Raw genomic sequence first — 21,319 nt, 5'->3', positions numbered from 1 at the left:
TAAAATGCAAGCAAAAGCACCTTGGACAACAGAGACCTATAACCAGCAGCTTAGGACTGCTGAATGCAAACCCACTGGGCCTGTTGCCAAGCTAAAGAGGGATTGCGGGCTTTGGAGATGAAAGTTTTGGTTTTTTGGGTATAGAGAAAGGAAATTGGGCAAGTTTATTGGGAACTCCACTGAACACTTAACTATACTAGCCGACTGATTTTTCGGACTCCAACGTTTTCGGACTCCAACGTTTTCGGACTCCAACGTTTTCGGACTCCAACGTTTTCGGACTCCAACGTTTTCGGACTCCAACGTTTTCGGACTCCAACGTTTTCGGACTCCAACGTTTTCGGACTCCAACGTTTTCGGACTCCAACGTTTTCGGACTCCAACGTTTTCGGACTCCAACGTTTTCGGACTCCAACGTTTTCGGACTCCAACGTTTTCGGACTCCAACGTTTTCGGACTCCAACGTTTTCGGACTCCAACGTTTCGGACTCAACGTTTCGGACCTCGCTGAGAAACCGTCGCGCACATCACAGGAACATGTACGTTTTCATAACCGACATTTGAGACTCTGTGGAGTCCAGAAGTTTGATTTTTCGGAATAAAATAGGCACCACCAATACTGTGGAGATAGGTTTTCATTTGAAAATTTGCTTTTGTGGCTTAGCATAGATGTCAAGCAGGCATTGCTGTAAGAACCAACCGGTTCTTCGCTGCTGCCGTAGAGTTACAATCTCGTTACGAGAGACATGGTTACAAGAGACACTTGATTATTAGAGACATCTGAAAGTGGTTTGGTGGGTTTTCCTATATTTGCCATGTTAACAACACTGCATGCAAGAGACATGGTTACAAGAGACACTCGGTTACTAAGGACAACTTTTTTGGGTCCCTAGAGTAAATTCTTCACTATTTAGAAGAGACACAACCCAGATACGCTCACGCAACGCGGGCGACATCGTACCAACTCGTATGCGCTGCACTTTTCATTCCCTTGCCTTGATTCATGTCGCACATCAAATAGTTGTGGTAACTGTCTCTCGCTGCACCTTAATTGCCATATCACGGACTGCATGTCCTCATTGAGAGATTGTGAGCTTCCTCCTCAGCTACCTCACGGTTACAGTCATGATGATGTATTCAACGCGGATGAACTTACCGTATTTACTTGAATCTAGGCCGGCCACGATTCTAAGCCGAGACCCGAAAGTTGAAGGCCACAGAAAAAAAAAAAAAAAAACTTACCTCGATTGTAGGCCGGCCGAAAAAACAACTGCGAACAAGAGGTACAGCACGCAAACGACATTTATTGCCAGGAACCCGCTCAGGCTGATCTCGGGCTGGCGTTTGGGCGAGGAGACATATGCAACGCCAGCCCGAGATCAGCCGCCGAAGTCCCGCCCGGCTTGAAGATTTGACGACTGCTCTGCAGCGAGTATAACTTTCCGCTTGAAGGCGGCACTATAATGGCACCGCCTGTTTGGTGCCATGGTGTTGGTGATAAAAACCGAAAACTTCACTGCTGCGAATGTGCTCACGCCACCGCACGAGAACAGAACAAGGCCAAAATGGCAGCCAGTGCTCATGTGTGCTTTGATCAGTATCGGCTACGGATAGCAACGGCTACAGTGCTGTCTTTCGTTGGCGTTTTGTGGGGGCGCCACCTACGTGCTACATTTATTCGTATTTTACGAATACGAAACCTCGAAACGAAATCCTCGAATCTAAGCCGACATAAGAGTTCTACATCTCGTTTTTTTGAAAAAACTATCGGCCTAGATTCGAATAAATACGGTATCTAGTTCAACTCCTCAGTGCTTAGAATTTTTGGTCCCAAGAGACATCTTTCTCCGGTCTCTTGAGTGTCTCTTGTAAATAGGGCTGAGGAGGGATAGCGCAACCATCTCTCTGCACTTCACCACCCCAGCTGACGAGGCACGCGGACAGCAGACTGCAGTACCTACCTGGTGCATCCCCTGCAGAGGTGTGAGATGCCTGCGGGGGTGATGCCCATCGTGAGGCACATGTTGAGGGCTTCCAAGTCCCGGTTGGCACCAATCAGCCTGAAACAGGGAGAAGGCGTTCGCCACACTGTACTCCCCCCCCATGCCTATGCACGACAACAGCATGACCAGGCAGCAACACTAATGAAAACAGACATGCTGTACAATAAGCATGCAGAAAAAAAAGGCGAAATGAAAGCTTTCTGGTTACTAAAGCAGGACCGAAAAAGATAAAAAGATGGATAGTAAGGTTCGGTTTGGTTAACGGGGTTTAACGTCCCAAAGCGACTAAGGCTATGAGAGACGCCGTAGTGGAGGGCTCCGGAAATTTCGACCACCTGGGGTTCTTTAACGTGCACCGACATCGCACAGTACACGGGCCTCTAGAATTTCTCCTCCAAAGAAATTCAACCGCCGCAGCCGGGATCGAACCCGCGTCTTTCGGGTCAGCAGCCGAGCACCATAACCACTGAGCCACCGCGGCGCCTGATTGGGAAGAGGAGCGTCTGTGTGTGCTCGAAGGTAGCAAGGCTCAAAGTGAGCCTCAGTTATCGCTTGTGCACTTGGGCACGTGAGGACAGATATCGCACGTAAACTTCAGTTCGTTGGTTTGGTTGGTTGGTTTACGGGGTTTAACGTCCCAAAGCGACTAAGGCTGTGAGGGACGCCGTAGTGGAGGGCTCCGGAAATTTCGACCACCTGGGGTTCTTTGACGTGCACCGACATCGCACAGCACACGGGCCTCTAGAATTTCTCCTCCAAAGAAATTCAACTGCCGCGGCCGGGATCGAACCCGCGTCTTTCGGGTCAGCAGCCGAGCGCCATAACCACTGAGCCACCGCGGCGGCAAATAGTAAGGTTTACTGACATGACGTGAATATGATGCAAATGGCAGTGACTCCCACATAGGCACACAAAAATGCCACTACAGCATAGTTTGACGGCAAAAACCTAAACTTCACAAAAGCTCTTCCAATAATGCAGTCACTGCAAGACAAGATCAAGAGGGACCCTAGTGTTTGAAAAAAAACATTTTATTAATGAACTCACATTTACGCAATCTTCAGGGAATGTGTTTTTTTTTTCTGCCGATTCTAAATTTGTCATTTAATTTCATGTAAAACAAGTCCTTATGCACTTATGCAATATGCTGTGCAAGTCTTTTGGAGAGAGAATTGAAGAAAGTTTGCTGCAGGCGACTAGCTGAAATGCAATGCCGTTGGTTTGTCTTGACACCAAGGAATGCAGTAAGGGCAAAATTATCATCCTGCCTATCACAGAAGTTGAGTTGTGGGGTTTTGAAGTCCCCACTTCAGAAATGGAAAGGAAAAAAATTGGAGGGGACCCTTAAAGGTGCACTGAAGAGGATTCTGAACTTGTCTTTTTGCCGCGGGAACTCGATCTACACGTTCCGAGCATTCTTGGAAACTTCAACTTATTGCCCTGTGTGGCCGATTTCCCCAATTAAATCGAATTAACGTCCGGCTCCCGCCTTTTCTTTTTTAATTCTCCCTCGTACGGTGGGCGGAGTCGACCAACGCGTGGAGCACCTTTCACCCAGTCCCGTGGAGGCTTTGCTTTCGCTTTATTTTGTTTTTTAGGTTTCCATGAATAAATAGTTTCATTCACAGATAATATAGCCGCAAAATAAGCCCGAAGAAATAAAAATACGCGCGGACTATTTGCTACTACGGACTACTACGTATTACTCCACCGATGGCAGAGCGGCAAGCCGCCACGGGACTGGGTGAAAGGCGCTCCATGCGTTGGTCGACTCCGCCCACCGTACGAGGGAGAATTAAAAAAAAAAGGCGAGAGCCAGATGTTAATTCGATTTAATTAGGGAAATCTGCCACACAGGGCAATAAATCGACGTTTCTAAGAAAGCTCGGAACGTGTAGATCGAGTTCCCGCGGCAAAAAGACGTGTTCAGATTCCTCTTCAGTGCACCTTTAAGAATATGACGCAAATGCAATGAAACTACACATACTTGTTCAGTTTTTTTCTGCTGATTTCAAATATGCAATTTGTGTATTTCTAGGCCATTTAGTTCCTGAGATATTACTATATATCATGCCATTGTCTGGTCAAACAATAGACAAAAGATGGGCCACCAGAAATTTAATTTTAATATGTGGGTAGATATACTACAATGTGTGAGGAATGCAACGCTGAAAGCAGTTTTTAGTTTTTTTGTCCGTGTGGACAAATGGGCTTAATAGTTAGTTTTCAAGTGAGTTAACCAGACATACAGTTCCGGAAAACACGACACACAAGAGGGCATGCAGTCTAATAAGTTCCTTGCAGCAGAATTTCTTACAAACTCTCGGCAAAAGTTACCTAACATATCACGTAAGTGCACAAGCAGTTGCTGTACATAAAATTAAGTGACATATTTGGAATCAGCATGCAAAAATGCATGTTCCCTGAGGATTTCATAGTTATGACTTCATTAGTAAAAATTTATTTACAAGAACCTCTTCCCCGCTTAAGGGTCTGGTCTTGAAGAAAAAATTTTTATTAAGGAAGTCACAGTTACGAAATATTCAGGGAATATGTATTTTTGTATGCTGATTCTAAATATGTCATTTAATTTTGTGTAAAACAATTCCTTGAGCACTTATGCACATTTTATGCTAGTATTTTGCGGAGAGTTTTGAAGAAAATTTGCTGCGGGAAACTCGCTGAAATGTATGCCATTGGGTTCTCTTGACACCAAGGAATACAATAAGGGTGAAATTGTCTTCCTGCCTATCATAGAACTTAAGTTATAGAGTTTTGAAGTTGTCGCTTCAGAAATGAGAAGGAAAGTGTGTATTCCTGTGAAGTGGCAGCTTCAGTACCCTATTACTCAAGTTCTATGAGAGCCAGGATGATAATTTTACCCTTATTGTATTCCTTGGTGTCAAGAGAACCCAATGGCATTACATTTCAGCGAGTTTCCTGCAGCAAAGTTTCTTCAAAACTCTCCGCAAAATACTTGCGTAAAAAGTGCATAAGTGCCCAAGGAATTGGTTTACATGAAATTAAATGACATATCTAGAATCAGCGCACAAAAATACATGTGCCCTGAAAATTTCATAGCTATGACTTCATTAGTAAAAATTTATTTACAAGAACCTCTTCCCCGCTTAAACTATTCAACTGCAGTTTCACTATGACTGAACAGAAGTTTCCATGCTACAGACCACTGCAATTTTTAAGCACTAAAATGCGAGAAATAAAAAGAAAAGAAAAGGAAAAAGGGAGCCCAAAGCAGTGCAGAGCCCACCGGTGGCTACCTGCAGATCTGGTCGTCCAGGTGGCACTGCTCGAGGCTGAGCTTCTTGAGCTGGGTGCACTGAGCGAACAGCTGACACAGGGCAGCCTTGCTGATGCTGGCCATGCTGAGGTCCAGGTACTGCAGCTTACACACCACCGAGCTGCGACAGAGGCCGGGGTCACGAACAAAACGAAAGCCACGGCTAGTAGTCCCACTCTGGGCTCACACTATAAACCATGCGGCCTTGAAAAAAGAACAGAATTTTAAATACTTAGGCGTTTATCTCACTGCTGACCTGAGGTGGTCAAAGCATGTTAATTACGTCGTAAAGAAAGCTGCTGGTATATTAGGTTTGTTGAGAAGAAATTTCAGCCACCTTCCACAGCATCTCAAAGAACAGCTATATTTTACTCGCGTCCGCACGGTACTCGAATATGCATCAGTGTGCTGGGACCCGCACACACAAGAAATTATTGACAAATTGGAAAAAATTCAAAATAGGGCAGTCCGCTTTGTACTTGGAAACTATTCCAGGACACTCAGTATCTCGGAAAGCAAAAGGAACCTTCAGTGGCCAGAACTTAAATCTCGAAGAAGAAATCTGAGATTAAAATTTTTGCATAACATTTTCTATTCCAAGACTGGCATAGACGGATCAAAGTATTTGAAGCCGCCTGTCTCGAAGCGAAGAGACCACAATTTAAAGCTTCATGAATTTCCTTTTAAAGGTGACGTACTCCGTTATTCGTTTTTTCTGCGAACAGTTCGCGAATGGAATGCTTTGCCGCCACATATTGTTAATGTTCTACCTAAAGATGCCTTTTTTCACGCGTTAAGTGCATGATTTCTTGTTTTTTGAATATGAAAATGCCCCCCTGCTATAATGCTGAAAGGTGATGCAGGTACCAAAAAAAAAAAAAAAAAAAAAGGTGGGGCAGAGAGGAGAGACCACCCTCTCACAAGGAACAACAAGGCCTGGGAAGCTCACAACGTGGCTCTCACCACTATTCGGAGAAATGCTGAGCCCGGGCACAACAGCGACCCCCATTCGTGGGCACACTCTTTCTTATAGTTGACAAGAACAGAGCACTGGCACGTTTAGTCTGCCTTCAAACGCACAAAAAAAAGTGCAAACCACGCACTGTTCCCCATTGCCAGCATGTGGGACTTTTAAGGATGCTCTCACTGTAATTGCAGGCTAGCCAGTTATACTTAGTGGCACGGGCAGGGACACTTTATTTTTCATTCTTTTTATGGTCCCACAATAATTTTTGTAACTGCAGCCTGTTTATCATAGAAAACTACTCGCATCAAGTTGTAGCACATTATTTCACGCATAACAGCGACCGGAAAAACGGGCTCGTAGCGAGCAAAATTAAGTGCATTTCAAAACACTAACCACCACTGAGCATAGAATCAGAACTTAATCACAATGTTTTTTTTTTAACTTTTTTTTCTCTGTAGTGATTCGTTATTGCTGGAGACTAGCTTTACGGCAGCTTTGCTTGGGAACCAAAGTGCTCATATTAACGAGGCACGACTGTACTGCCATAACCAATACTAAGATGAAATGATTATCAAGCGTACCACTGAATGCTTCGAACACCTCGCATTTGATAGAACATGGCAGCAGAGATGTGGCAAAGTATACAAATGCCACAGCAAAGCCATGCCGCATCATACAAAAGTCAGGGTACTGCTAAGAGAGATGGCCTAAAAACATTATTGGAACAGTGTAAAGAGGTTCTGATAAAGTCAAATCCACTCGCCAAACCTTCCACTTTGCCCTGAAAACACTGACCTGTTTGCTTAACTAAACAAACCTTCGGGTGCATTTCATGCAAGGAACACGTTAGAGAAAGTGCATCCTGATCGGAGTGCAAAAGAAACATCAGAGTTGCCAGCATTACCTTTTATCGGCTGGGCAGGACATCAGTGGTGTATCAGTGAAGACTGGAGTTTTGACCTGAAAGCACCACATACGATCAAGTCAGTTTAATTCCTATCATTTCTAGTTTCGCAACAAACCTGAAGCACAACTTCGGAAAACCACACCGCATTTAGCTATCACTGCTCAAGTCTGCTGACAGCGAGGCTGACACCATGTAAAGCAAACATAATCTCATTGATGTCATACTGCAGATCCTGAGAATGCTCAGTCAGGCATTGCTTGTCCTGTACTCTAAACTCTTAAAGGTGCACTGAAGAGGAATCTGAACTCGTCTTTTTTGCTGCAGGAACTCGATCTACAGGTTCCGAGCATTCTTAGAAACGTAGACTTATTGCCCTGTGTGACAGATTTCGCTAATTAAATCGAATTAGCGTCCGGTTCCTGCCTTTATTTTTTTAATTCTCCCCGTACGGTGGGCGGAGTCGACCAACGCGTGGAGTGCCTTTCACCCAGTCCCATGGTGGCTTGCCGCTCTGCCATCGGCGGAGTAATACGTAGTAATCCGTAGAATCAAATAGTCCGCACGTATTTTTATTTCTGCGGGCTTATTTTGTGGCTATATTATCTGCAAATGAAACTATTTATTCACGGAAACCTAAAAAACAAAATAAAGCGAAAGCAAAGCCTCCATGGAGCTGGCTGAAAGGCACTCCGCGCGTTGGTCAACTCCGCCCACCGTACGAGGAGAATTCAAAAGATAAAGGCGGGAGCCGGACGTTAATTCGATTTAATTAAAGAAATCAGCCACACAGGGCAATAAGTTGAAGTTTCTATGAATGCTTGGAACATGTTAGATCGAGTTCCCGCGGCAAAAAAGAAGAGTTTGCTTGCAGCTTTAACAACTCCATGCTCTTGAATCTGGCAGTCCTAAACAACTCCTAAATAGCCTAAATAGCCTAAATAGCCCCAGAAGTAATTTACAGCTGGCATCAGTTTTGTCCCAGGCAGTCCTCCTGTCTGCCATTGGCCAGCACAAAGATCTGGGCCTCCTTTACATGGGAATCTCCCTTGATTAGTTCAAACTAGTTATCTGTTAACCAGTTCAAACCAGTTAAGGGGCACAGCGGTCTTTTGTGGGTGAAAAATTGCGAATGCAGCGCGGAAGCCGCTGTGCAAAGTCAAAGCAACCCAAGAGTAGTCATTCCTAATACGTATCATTTCTGCTCAGCGAATCCACAAGCGTGCTCCCAAACACATGACACAGCAGCACTCACATCAGCCGTGGATAGCCTGAGGACAGTCACTCCTCGTCTGAGCACGTTTCCGAGCACACCAGGGCCCAAGTGTTTCTTGCCGAGGTCGAGCCGCCGCCAGAGGCTCTCGTCAAACCTGCGTTCCGAGAGACAGGGCATGGGTAGAAACCCAGGTGACACTGTACCCCAGCTACAAGACATCACATTTGTCTCTGCTCTCGCATGCTCCCAATAGTGATAAATTGTACCATAAGTTTAGAATGGCTGCGTTAAAGGGGCCCAGAAACACAAAATTAGTTGACTGTTTTGCCTGTTGATCGCATACAGTGAGTTACAATGGTGCTATTAGCGTCGGTAATACCACGTATATTCCGTTTTTTAATATTTTAATGTGCTCCCAAAAACAAATTCATGGCTCTGATGGTGTCCCCACACAGTGGCGGGTTTTAGCAGCGGATATGACATCACCTGGCGCGAGCTTGATGATTGGACAAACAGTAAATATACTGCAAATTGTGTGAATAAATAGAGACATTTTGTCACCTGTTGGTGTTTTATATTAGATCAACAAAAACAACTTGTTCGTCTTAGATAAAAGCCCTGCAAAGCAAGTAAAATAAAAATACACCACCAGGGGCTCTGGCATGAAAACGACGCTGCCAGTCTCAGCAAGAACGAGTTACAGAGAGCAGGCAACCATGGAGTGCAAACTTCCGCCACGTGCTCTGGCTGGCTGTTTTGATTGGTTGCGCCAGGTGCTGTCATAGGGGGAGCGAAATAGGAGTGGGCAGCCCCGCCAAAATTGAGTAGAGGGCAGCGTTTTGTTTGCTTGTATTTTGAAATTTCTTCATTGAATAACTCCCGTTCCTGTGCATCGATTCCTGTAATTCTTTTTAAGTCAGCATCTGTGTGACATAAAGAATCCGCCTGAAGTATAGCCGGTATCCCCCCAAGCAGTGTTTCGCAGCCCCTTTAATAGCAGTCCTCAAAGGCATTCCTTCTATGCTATGGTATCTTGGTGGCTTTGTCTCCACTGCGAGCTGTGCTGGCATGTACAATCCACGGCTTCCTTCCAAGGTGTTGCAAACAACGCAGTCAGCCGCTGAAATCCCTGTGATCTTCAGGCCTTAGCTAGAACATTAAGGTGCCACCTGTTGGTTAAAGGCACACTTACATTCGCCGTTTGCAAAGGACAAGTGACCAGCTGCAATTAGCGACCAAGGAGATTGGTTTGGTTTAGTTTATGGGGTTTAACGTCCCAAAGCGAGTGAGGCTATGAGAGACACCGTAGTGGAGGGCTCCGGAAATTTCGACCACCTGGGGATCTTCAACGTGCACTGACATCGCACAGTACACGGGCCTCTAGAATTTGGCCTCCAAAGAAATTCAACCGGTGTGGCCAGGATCGAAGCCATGTCTTTCGGGTCAGCAGCCGAGCACCATAACCACTGAGCCACCGCGGCGACTGACCAAGGTGAAGGTCAGCAGTACTGATGTTCACACTAGAAAGCATGGCCCATAGCTTGCTTTCCCAAATGGTCTAGTTTGGAATAATACCCTTGTCAAGCGCACAAGTTAAGTGCACTTACGGGGAGTACGCTTCGGCATGTCGAGTGATACTTTGGGCTACGCGGTGCTAAACGGGAAAGCGAAGTGCACTCGTATTAAAAAAAAAAATGGCGACAGAAAATTAGCGGAATTTCTGAAGAGGTCAATGGAAAAGAAAAAGCACTCATAATAATTGATTGCTTAGCGTTATAACGCAAATAAAACGAGGTCAAGCAGTTTTTAACGATGAAAAAAAATAGAAATGGAAGAAAAGCCAAGACCAGCCAAGACTATCCAGAATTCTGGCAACAAACAAGATGGCGACGGGCAGCGATGTTGCATCTGATAACGTTTCCTTGTTGTGTTGCTTCGCTTGTAGCTATAACGAACGAATTTTTTTCTGAAAACAGTGCTATAGCGTGTAAAATAAAGTGGTAAGTACTTTTTACGCACTATACATATTTTGCCTTTGAAGTCGCTGCTGGCGAGACTACGCACTCGGGCCAGCAAAGTGTGGTCCATGAACGCATTCCTAGCGGAGTGCACTCTTCCGCGAGTGGCACTCCACTTGCGTCATTTAGATGTGGCAAAGTGTACTTACAGCGAGTGACACTCTCCGTAAGTGCACTTAACTTGCCCGCTTGACAGGGGTATAAGAGTTGCCGGTGCTAACATTTCTAGCAATGGGAAGCTGTAGTATGTACAAAAAGCTCCGTGTCACTTCTAAGGCGTCACTGATTGGGTTAGTATCTTGGCTGTTCGAATCGCAAGGCTGGAAAATTGAGCCGCCGCGCGACATCCAGCAACCTTTGCTTTTCGAACAAACCGACCATTTCCAACTGTCGCTTTTCAACCAAAAACGATCGTGCAACTTCTACAACTTGTGAGAGCACTCTGCGGGGAGGGTTCACTCCGACGCGGTACTCACGCTAGCCCCATCCATCGGCGGCAGACCCGGCCACAGTTGATGAGCACGTGCTTGGGTAGCCACTTGAATACTTCCAGAATGGTCTCGTCCGACAAATCCATGAACGGGTCTACAAGCACCACAGGGCAAAAAAAATTGTAGGGTAGATTACACTCTTGTGTAAGACTGATGACACAGCGATGCTCTTTGAGCTTGGTTCGACTGAGTTAACCGTGATTATACTGGTCATTTCGATCTGTTGTCTATAGTCCCCACTACATCTGAGGTCCGAAAGTGTGCTTCGAAAAGCCGGCTGTCCATAAGAACAAGTCACAGGTTTGTCCTCGAACGAGCACAATCAAATTCCTTGTAACTAGTTAAACAAAAATACTAGAGGCAATGAAAACAGCACAAGTTTTGTGAAATAGGCTGCGATTTGAAGCAATACTTTAATCATAGCAGCATAGCATGCATACGCTGCTTTTACCACACTTCATGAAGTGTGGTAAAAAACCAAGACATATGCAATCTGCCTGGCTTAACAACGTGTTCAGTCGGGAGTTATGCAATTCACTCGTTCAGAGAGCAACTGAAAAAAAGGCCTCATACCAACACCTAAGCAACCCCGCTCATATAAAGAGAAGGATACCAGGCTTGACAACCCGTACGAAGTTTTTTTTTTTTTTTGTCATGCTGGCAAGTTTTTCCATGTTTGCAGTGCTCAAGTCATATAACGGTCGCCAGTGCGAAAGACATACCGTATATTGCCAATTATAAATCGACTCTGATTATAAGTTGACCCCCCAACTCGCGATCCCCTTTGGGCAAGAAAAAGTTAGACTCCGAATTTAGGTCGACACTGCTGCACCCTGCGGTCCTAGCTCGCCCAAAAAGTTTTTCAGAAGGCCGAGTCATAATGAAACATTTATTCCTTCCCGAGACATCTCTGACTCCTCCTCGCTTGTGAGGACACAGTCGCGATCATCATCTTATGAGCCACTGCTGCCGCTGGTTGTCGAAAGCTGTGCTGAGATGCCGCACGTAGAAAACGCGCAGAGACCATGTCTGTTGGTAGTCCATACCAGGCATCGCTGACCCATTGCGCCTTTGGACGTTTTTCCGTGGAACGCCCATGGTTTGTCGATAATAAGTTGCTATCGTATTAAAACAAACCTTTGGTGCATATCTCAATCAAATTCAAGTTTTTCTAAGCAGATCCAGTTTCACACCGTGTCCGACAACTATTATGGAATTACGAGCGCACGGGGTGCGATATTATCCGCAACTCGGTCGAAATTACTTTTGACCCTGCATATACGTCGACTCCGACTATAATACCCGTGCCACACGGACAGATTTAATGCCATTAAGTGCTTACTGCCTTAAGTTTTAATGGCATTTGTGCGGTGCCACACGCATATATTTAATGGCATTAGCCTTACTGCCATTCGCGACCTACAGAGTTCGCCACAACTCATTCGCCCGTGCAATGTGTACTCTCGTTTCCATTCCACACGCAGAAAAGCATGCAGCTTTGTCAGTTACAAATTCCTAGCCCACTATAAAATGGTTAATTCTTAACTTTCAGCCAGATGAGGCACCTAAACCGCATTTTCGATGCGAAGAGTGCCATTTTAACCAGCCTTATTGACTGGTACTCTCGACTTATGTGCTGACATGCGAGTTTATGGCTACTTTTTCGACTTGTAAAGCAGGAACAGCCGTATTTTCTGGAAAATCGTTTTTACGTTACATCTGAACAACATTCCCGATATATTCTGCTCATTAGGAATGTTTATATTAAGATGAAACTTTTGACTACCTTGCAAGCGTTATCGTCATCGTCACTTTCGATAATGGCATTAAAAGTGGACGTGTAGCACCAGCTCCGAAAATAATGGCATTAACAAACTTAAGGCCTTAAGAATTTACAGCCATTTCTTGTGCGCGTGTGGCACAGGTATAAGTCAACCCCTCAACATTGGAAGGACATTTAAAAAAAAAAAAAGTCGACCTATGCGCGGCAATATATGGTAACAACTTGCACATCTTGGGCGTATATTCATGCAATGCCCAGTGCTCAAAGGCTGAGGACCTGAATCAAGTTTCAAAGCAAACAAGCTGCGACGACCAGACAAAACACTTGAACTGCCCAGAGATGAACTGAAAAGTTGTCTTCAGTTGCGACAGTGGGTTTCACTGAACAAGCAGAGACAGTGTTTTTCACCCACCTTTACCGCCGCTATTTTCCTGCTTGGTGCGCTTGTGCAGTGTGAAGTCATCCGCACCTGTCCTCGATGGTGGCGTGCTCGACAGCACAGGTGGCACATCCCGCTTCTGTCCCTGAAACGGGAACAACTGGGTGAGTGTGAAGAGCCTCGCAAGGTATTAAAGGGACACTGAGGAGAAATTGAAGTTGGCTTGTATCGACAGAATACCAGCTCCTGATTACAAAAACGCCACTCATACCGACAGCAACGCTCTTGTAACGTAGAAACTAGCAAGAACCAGAATGCAGGTGTCGCCGCAACAGGCCAAACTCGCAAGTACAAGCTTCATGATGTCATAGGACAAAACAGTGTTGCTAGAACCAATAGTTCTAGCAACACTAGGACACGAGAAGCCACGAATCACTGGGGCGCAGCAAATGCATGCGCAAATCTCCTTGACGTCGCCAGATGGCGCCACGTGCCCCGCAGCTACGCGCTCCTGAAGCATCGGGACCAATCAGCGCCTGTTTTCCGGCGGTAGGCGGGCTCCCGGTATTCCGCTAGCGGTGACAAGGTACACGGTATGCTAAAGGCGTCTATTTGAGAGAACTTCGTTGACGACTTCGAGAACGAGATCCATCGTAACGCTGGCAAAACGCCAGTGCAAACGTAATCGAAGCGACTGTAGCGACGGCCGCAATAGCCGATAGACCCCTTCAACGTGCGGCCGGCGGTAGCTTTCTTTTCGGCTGCTGCCAGGCCGCACTGCTAGGCCGCAGAAATCACGGAGTCTGCGGTACGTCATGTTTCACGTCACTTAGTCCTGTGTCGTCACAGGAGAATCCCAAGTTTGAATAAGAGCGGCGGGAAAAACTTCTTCAACTTCGAATCCAAATTTCTTAGAAATAAATGCATCTTTCGCTGCCGGCCAAGTGGCAACAAAGCCATGACATGTCGAACTATCGGATTTTACTATAAAAAAAATATTAATAGTGCTCTCCTCAGTGTCCCTTTAAGGCGAAAGCCTTCAATGCCTCATACTGTCCTTAGCAGCCGTGGCTGCCGGCAGATGTGTCTGCGTTTTGACGGGTGTTCATAGAGATAAGCGAGACACTTACTGCGTAATTTCCCTTCCTCAAATACAATTTTAATTTTCTTCATTACGGCCCCTCTCTTTCTTCTTTCACTCCCACTGCCTCCCTTCCTCTACAGTGCGGTTCAGGTGTCCACCGAGATGACAAGGAATCGCAGCGCCATTTCCTTTCCTCAAAAATCGCAGCGCCATTTCCTTTCCTCAAAAAGCCTTGCGTTCAAAGGGCAAGGCATCGCGCCGAACGGGTGGTGGCGTTCTGTGGACTCCCTGGCAGCACTACAACACGCAGTCGCGTTCTACTCCTAAAGGCGAAGCTTAAGTGTCATTAATGAGCAGTTAATTAGTATTTTGGTCATTAATTAGTAATTTGTCATTACTCCGTCATCAATCATGTGTGACGTCATCCAGTGTCACATAGGCAAAGTGGTGTGGAAAACGCTTTCACCTCTACGCACTTTCGACAGTCAAAGTACCCCCTGAATTTTGTTAAAGGTGCAGTGAAGAGGAATCTGGACTCATCCTTTTGCCACAGGAACTCAATCTAGACATTCCCAGCATTCTTAGAAACTGCGAATTATTGCCCTGTGCGGCCGATTTCCCTAATTAAGTCAGATTAACGTCAGTCTCCCGCCTTTTTTTTTTCTAATTCCTCGCACACGGAGGGAGGAGTCGACCGACGCGTGGAGTTATTTATTTATTTCATAATACTGCAGGCCACTGCTTGGCCCAAGCAGGAGTGAACATACAATGTTACATAACCAAAAGAATAAAGTTATTCAATATTAGCAGCACACGGAAGCCAAAAGAATAAACTTATACAATGTTAGCAGCGCACGGATACCAAAAGAAGAAACTTATACAATATCAGCAGCACACGGATACAAAACATACATATAATCAATATTAGCAGGTAAGTAGACGATTTAACGCATCAGAAAAATTTTGTGAGGAAAAAACAGATTCTGGTAACGAATTCCAGTCTTGCACTGTTCTAGGGAAAAAACTGTATTTAAAACTGTTAGTTTTGGCGAAAAGGGGAGTAAGTGAATGTTCACGAACATTCCGAGTCCTTCTCACTAGAGGACGCTTAATGCACTCCGCAAGCTTCAGTTTCTTTTTACCTGCCTTCCAGTGCCTTCCAGGCAGTCGCGTGGCAGCCTTGCTTTCACTTTTATTTTGTTTTTTAGGTTTCCGTGAATAAATAGATCCAGTCAGAGACTACATAGCTGCAATTAGGCCCACGGAAATAAAAATACACGTGGACTCCTTGCTTTCGCCGGCCACTACGTATCACTCCGCCGATGGCAGAGCGGCAAGCTGCCATGGGACTGGGTGAAAGGTCGGTCGACTCTTCCCACAGTCTGCGGGGAATTAAAAAAAAAAAAAGTAGGAGCCTGGCGTTTAATCTGATTTAAATCAGGGAAATCGGCCGCACAGGGCAATAATTTGAAGTTTTTAAGAATGCGCGGAACGTGTAGATCGAGTTCCAGCGGTAAAAATACGAGTTCAGGCCTTTAATTTCCCAAGTACGCGAGGAGCATTCCTGCTCTAGTGTTGTAGGGTGATCGGAAAAACCATACAAAAAAAATAAATCAATAACGCGAAAAGTAGAGACACTAGCATGACATGGTTCTTCACAGAAATTCGAAAGAAGAAATTTTTTTCAGAAAAGTTTTTATTAGTTAAAAGGTTGTTAATTTTACCTTCAAGGGACCGGAAAGAAAATATGACAGAGAATGTTTTCTAAATTCAAATCAGTGTGAAAGCACGGATTTGCGCTACGTAGAGGATGACAGTAAGCAGGCAGTGCCAAGGGATATTGTCGCCCCGCTTCTTGGACGTACAATCAGCACAAGAAAATTTTGCTCAGGTCAGAACCACTGGATCAGTGCCACGTAGAAGACTATGAGCGGGCAATGTTGCAGAGTCATGTCACAATGTCACATCGGAGGTGCGTGGGCAGCTCTGCAGCATTTAACTCAGATTTGAGTAGGGCTTTTTTCACAATCACTTGCCATGCCAATCGTACTTGGACATGGCGTCTCCTCTGGAAGCTGTTCGGATTAACCGGTGCGGGATGTGTAGCGTCCGAATCAGCGAGCGTCCGACACCGTAGACTTACAGGGGGGGCATTAGCAAGGACAGCACCGGCTGTCTGAATTATCCGGATTTCCGAATTAATGGGGGGGGGGGGGGGGGGGGGTCAAATCAACAAGCTTTGACCGTACCCTATTTGTCATTGACAGGCAGCACTTAGCGCTACTGCGCAAACTACTGACACAACTGAAGCGCCACATTTCAGTGGCAAAGGTAACCATTTCGGCAACCAAGTTTTTGGTTATTAAAGGTCAACTGCAGCACTTTTTTGAAAATTTCGCGATGTTCAAGGATTTGAATCTATGTAGGCTGTAGGTAAAGCATGCCAAGTGTTTTTGCACTGACAATCAAAATAGTGACGTAATCGACGATTGAAATTTGTGCTTCTCCACAATGCACCGGAGGAGTGCAGGAAAATTTGGCGTGACGTCACGGAAGGTATGATTTCAAATTACCGTGGTTGTCAGCCACATCGTGACCTGACGCGTTACACACTGCTAAACAACTCTTGGCAGGGTTCGCCTTCGGTGGCGCTGGTTTTTTTTTCTTCAAAGCAGGCGTTTGTGCGTCGGAAACGTACCGATACCTTCCCCCCACTTGGCGCTGTGGAGAAGCTTGAAGGGCGTCCAGATTTTAATCGGCGATTACTTCACTATTTCAAGTGCTAGCCCAAAAAGACTTCGTATGCTTTACCTGCAAGTTTTACACATTCGACCCTCTTAAGCTTATTGATTTCTAAAACCTATGCAGTTTCCCTTTAAAAAAACTACAACCCTTTTGTTGTGCATTTGTGTGAGTACTGCATTGCGTTAGTGTGTTTCCAAACCGTTGATTTTTACCTTGTCCCTTGATTTTGAATCACCCTGTATTCTTAAAACACACCGGCCTCATTGAACTTGGTCATAAATTCAGCCACGACTGCTAATATGCTCATGTAAATGACTGTGGTATGCTATGCACAAACACCCTGTGTGTGTGTTGACATTGTGATACGCATGTGAGAACTGCAGCTGTGGGCCAATCGCATTGGATGGACCAATCGCAATTGCACGTGGACCAATCGCACTGGATGCTGCACGCGACTAGCTACGGCAAACATGACTTGACACCAGCAGTGGCAAAACTCACTGAAATGACAAATCAAACACAATAAATAACCAGGAGATACCAGTCTACCTTGTTGCCGAAACTACTAGCAAGCACATGAGGTATGCAAGGGGACAGTTACTGTCCTCTTGTCATGCCCAAAGGAACTCTGCCACGCTGTATTTGATGTCACTCATACAGTTGCATTATGGTGCCCATAAATGTGTTCACCAGTGGCTTACATGTCCAACGCGTTTAGTTCTGCATCACACATTGGCAGTTCTGACACCTCTGAACCTCCTCTTACAAGTTGCCGATTTCCATGGGCGCGAGAAGAATATAAATTTTAGTTCCATCACATCGGGCTTTCAGAACGCATCTCAGAGTAAGCCCTACTAGACTAGAAGAACGACTAGTCCATGCTAGACTAGAAGAAAGGACAGCGTAAAACTCCCTAGCTCCCCTCAAGGACCAACAATGTTGGTCAAATGTTTCGGGTGAATGCCAATGAGTATAATTGCTCTCTTATTAAGAACCAACAATGCTGGGATCCTTGGCATGCCTCCGTGATTCACATTATAAGCAGAGCCCGAAAACCAAGAGGTATGACAAGCTTGACGAAAACGCCAGAGCACAAAGGGAAGAAATCCAGAGCTTCCCGTAAATTCCAACGTATAACCAAAATAAATTTATTTGATCACTAGGAAATGCTGGAACTTGAGAACTGAAAGGGACAGCGCGGATACAGGACGATGATGGTTTGGTTTATCTGGTGAAGATGAACGACAAAGGCTCAGCGTAGTCACACGGTGCCTGTGTCGTTCATCTTCATCGTCCTGTGTCTGCACTGTTCCTATCTGTCACGTCCAACCACTTAGCCCATAGCAGTACCTTTTATTGCGAAAGCAATACTAGCACTTTCACGCCGTTGCGTGCTGCAGCCGGTGACCACCATCGTGCCACGACCGGTGGCCACCATTGACCTTCATTTGACCTTGATTGCATTACATTGGATTAGATTACATTGGATTGGATAGGAGTGGATTCGAGTGGATTGGTTTGGATTGCATTGGATTCAATTGGATTGCATTGTATAACCGATGCATCACCACAAGTCTAACCACAAGCACCACCACACGCTACACTACGAGCTGTACCATGGCGTAGGTACGGATATTGCTTTCGCAATTACCGGGCTTAACCAAGCTAAGCCACAGATTTCTTTTTATGAACTGAAGTTTACTATCCCCCATGTGAGATTCTAGGAGGCCCCACACTGCACATGTCTCCATACTGAGCCAGTTAGTTGCCTGCTATCTCACTATGCCATAATGAACGATGTGCACCATTACATTACAGCAGAAAAAAGCCTCTCCATGCAGCTACAGAGCAGCACGAGCACAATGAGACCTGTGATGCTGTTCTTTACTAAGCCTGTTGCTCAGAGGTTTATTTTTGAACAAGCATTTGTGAAGAGTATTGTTAGAAAAAGATGTTGAAAAGCCAACAGACGACTGTAGCTGGCTTACCCACACGAATGGCCAGAATGGTAAACTACAGGTGGATAGAACTCAAGAACAACACGGAAAGTGCCCCTCAAATGAGGCCTTCTAACCAATCCATGATGTGAACAGCGCGAACTACAAGGGACAAGAAAAGAAGGGACACAGGACGAGCGCTGACTCGCAACTAAAAGGTTTATTCACTGAAACCTTCTTATATGAAGAAACAATCAAAGGGAAGAAACAACACAAAAAACTAAAAACCATGAAACGCAACATTCGTCAGGTGCTCCCGAGAAAATTCATCTCCCTATCGCAAAGGAAAACAGATGGTTTGCTGACGCAATTCAGTTGATCCCCTGCACATTTGGTCAAACATTGTCTAGAATGTAAAGTCATGAAAAAGAAAAAGAAAAAATGCACCGCATTATTCAATCAAACACGTGTACTATACACCCACAGTGATCAGACGACACGAGAAGTTGTCGAGGCTTTTCACATCGCAGGGGATCAACTGAATTGCGTCAGCAAACCATCTGTTTTCTTTTGCGATAGGGAGATGAATTTTCTCGGGAGCACCTGACGAATGTTGCGTTTCATGGTTTAGTTTTTTGTGTTGTTTCTTCCCTTTGATTGTTTCTTCATATAAGAAGGTTTCAGTGAATAAACCTTTTAGTTGCGAGTCAGCGCTCGTCCTGTGTCCCTTCTTTTCTTGACCTTGTAGTTCGCGCTGTTCACATCATGAATATCTACCAACTCGCCCAACTGAACGTTTTGCTAAACCATACTTCTAACCAATGGCACCAACTTATTGGCATGACACTGCAGCACCCGCTAGCATGGCATTTGCAGATGGTTAGCAGGCAGTGCAGGGCATTGCACTTGACGTCACGACCACGGGTTCGACTGAGGGGCACTTAGCACTTCAGTTGCATCCCACTCTAAATGCGCGTTGTGTATCGCTCTGTTCTCTCCCATGAACGAAACATCAGCCTGACTACGCCCACTGCCGGGCAAAGGCCTCTCCCATGTCTCTCCGATTAACCCTGTCCTGTGACAGCTGCGGCCACCGTATTCCCGAAAACTTCCTAATCTCATCCACCCACCCAACTTTCTGCCGGCCCCCGCTACGCTTGTCTTCTCTTGGAATCCACTCTGTTACTTTTTATTTATTTATTTATTTCATAAATACTGCCGACTGCCCTTTGGCGGTCAAGGCAGGAGTGCACAAAGAAAAAAAATTACAAAGTGGTAACAACAAAATAACAGCAACAAAGGGCGATTACAGTACGAGGACAAAATTCAATAAGACCAACGGGAACCAAAAAAAAAAAAGTATACAGGCAAATCATCCGACTTCAAACAGACTAAGTGAACAGAATAAAAACAAGGAAACCGAAATACACTGTGTACTAGAGACGCTACTGCGATACATGAGCCGAAACAGCAGACAAGAAAGATTCTGAAGATACCAGGTTGGTGATATCGCTTAAGGACCAGCTGTTATAGTTCCTTCACATTACATGCCCTGCCCAAGCCCATTCCTTCCTCTTCATTTCGATTAGGATGTCGTTAACTCGCGTTTGTTCCCTCACCAACTCTGATCCACCTGATTCTCCACCTCCTCATCACCTGATCCGTCCACCTGATTCTGACTGCTCCTGCTATGCTTGCCGTCTCTTGAAATCCATTCAGTTATTCTCAATGACTATTGGTAATCTTGCCTTCGCATTACAAGCCGGTCCCTATCATACAGAGCGATCAGGAAAACGAGGCCAGAGCTTGCTACCAACCTAACTAGCACAAAGCACAGCGGTTCCTCGTTCTTTGGACTGGCACCAGCGTCAAGCTGGACCCTACCAGTAGCACGTCGGTGCCCACAAGGGTGTTTATCCACAAGTCCCACATGCATTCCACGAAGCCGTTTATGCACAGTTACAGCACAAACTGCACATACAAACGGGCAGCAACAACCAAACGGGAGCCAGCATGAAGCCAGTACGGCGCAAACCGCGCTGCTGCGCTCCCCATTTGCTGTCAGTCTTTGTAACATTGGCCCTCGTCATGCGGTGTGCTACTGAGCTACGACATTTCACACCCCTATCCAAACCTGAGGGGGTTCACAGGGGTTGGCTCTGCCTTGCCACAAAGAAGCAGCCTTACAAGGCCTTGACTTTTCACAGCCTACTAACAGTTGCTCCTGCAGTTTACAACGATTGTTTTCAAACACTCATTTTAACGGCACCGGAGTGGGGGCTGTACAACCACTCCTAGCAACATCGCGAAAGAAAGCACTGAGCTCATCATCATCAGCCTGACTACACCCACTGCAGGGCAAAGGCCTCTCCAATTAACCCTGTCCTTTGCCAGCTGCGGCCACTGTATCCCCGCAAACTTCTTAATCTCATCCGCCCACCTAACTTTCTGCTGTCCCCTGCTACATTTGCCTTCTCTTGGAATCCACTCCGTT

General features: G+C 45.6%; 1 protein-coding gene across 2 annotated transcripts in view; it reads right to left on the bottom strand.

Moving 5' to 3' along the window:
• Nucleotides 1-21,319, bottom strand: part of Skp2 (S-phase kinase-associated protein 2) — a 38,351-nt gene that overhangs the window by 12,972 nt on the left and 4,060 nt on the right. For both annotated transcript variants that reach the window (XM_089551213.1, XM_089551205.1), the window contains exons 3-8: nt 13,093-13,204; nt 10,883-10,991; nt 8,428-8,542; nt 7,173-7,228; nt 5,282-5,422; nt 1,962-2,060 (exon numbers count right to left, since the gene is read on the bottom strand). In XM_089551213.1, coding sequence (XP_089407339.1) covers nt 1,962-2,060; nt 5,282-5,422; nt 7,173-7,228; nt 8,428-8,542; nt 10,883-10,991; nt 13,093-13,204 — 632 coding nt within the window. The remainder of the gene's footprint in view (nt 1-1,961; nt 2,061-5,281; nt 5,423-7,172; nt 7,229-8,427; nt 8,543-10,882; nt 10,992-13,092; nt 13,205-21,319) is intronic.

The sequence above is a fragment of the Amblyomma mixtum genome, chromosome 1, assembly GCF_055824585.1.
Source record: "Amblyomma mixtum isolate Tamu chromosome 1, ASM5582458v1, whole genome shotgun sequence".
Lineage (NCBI taxonomy): Eukaryota > Metazoa > Arthropoda > Arachnida > Ixodida > Ixodidae > Amblyomma > Amblyomma mixtum.
The sequence above is the reverse complement of the archived record's forward strand: the minus strand, read 5'-3'. Positions and strand labels throughout refer to the sequence as shown.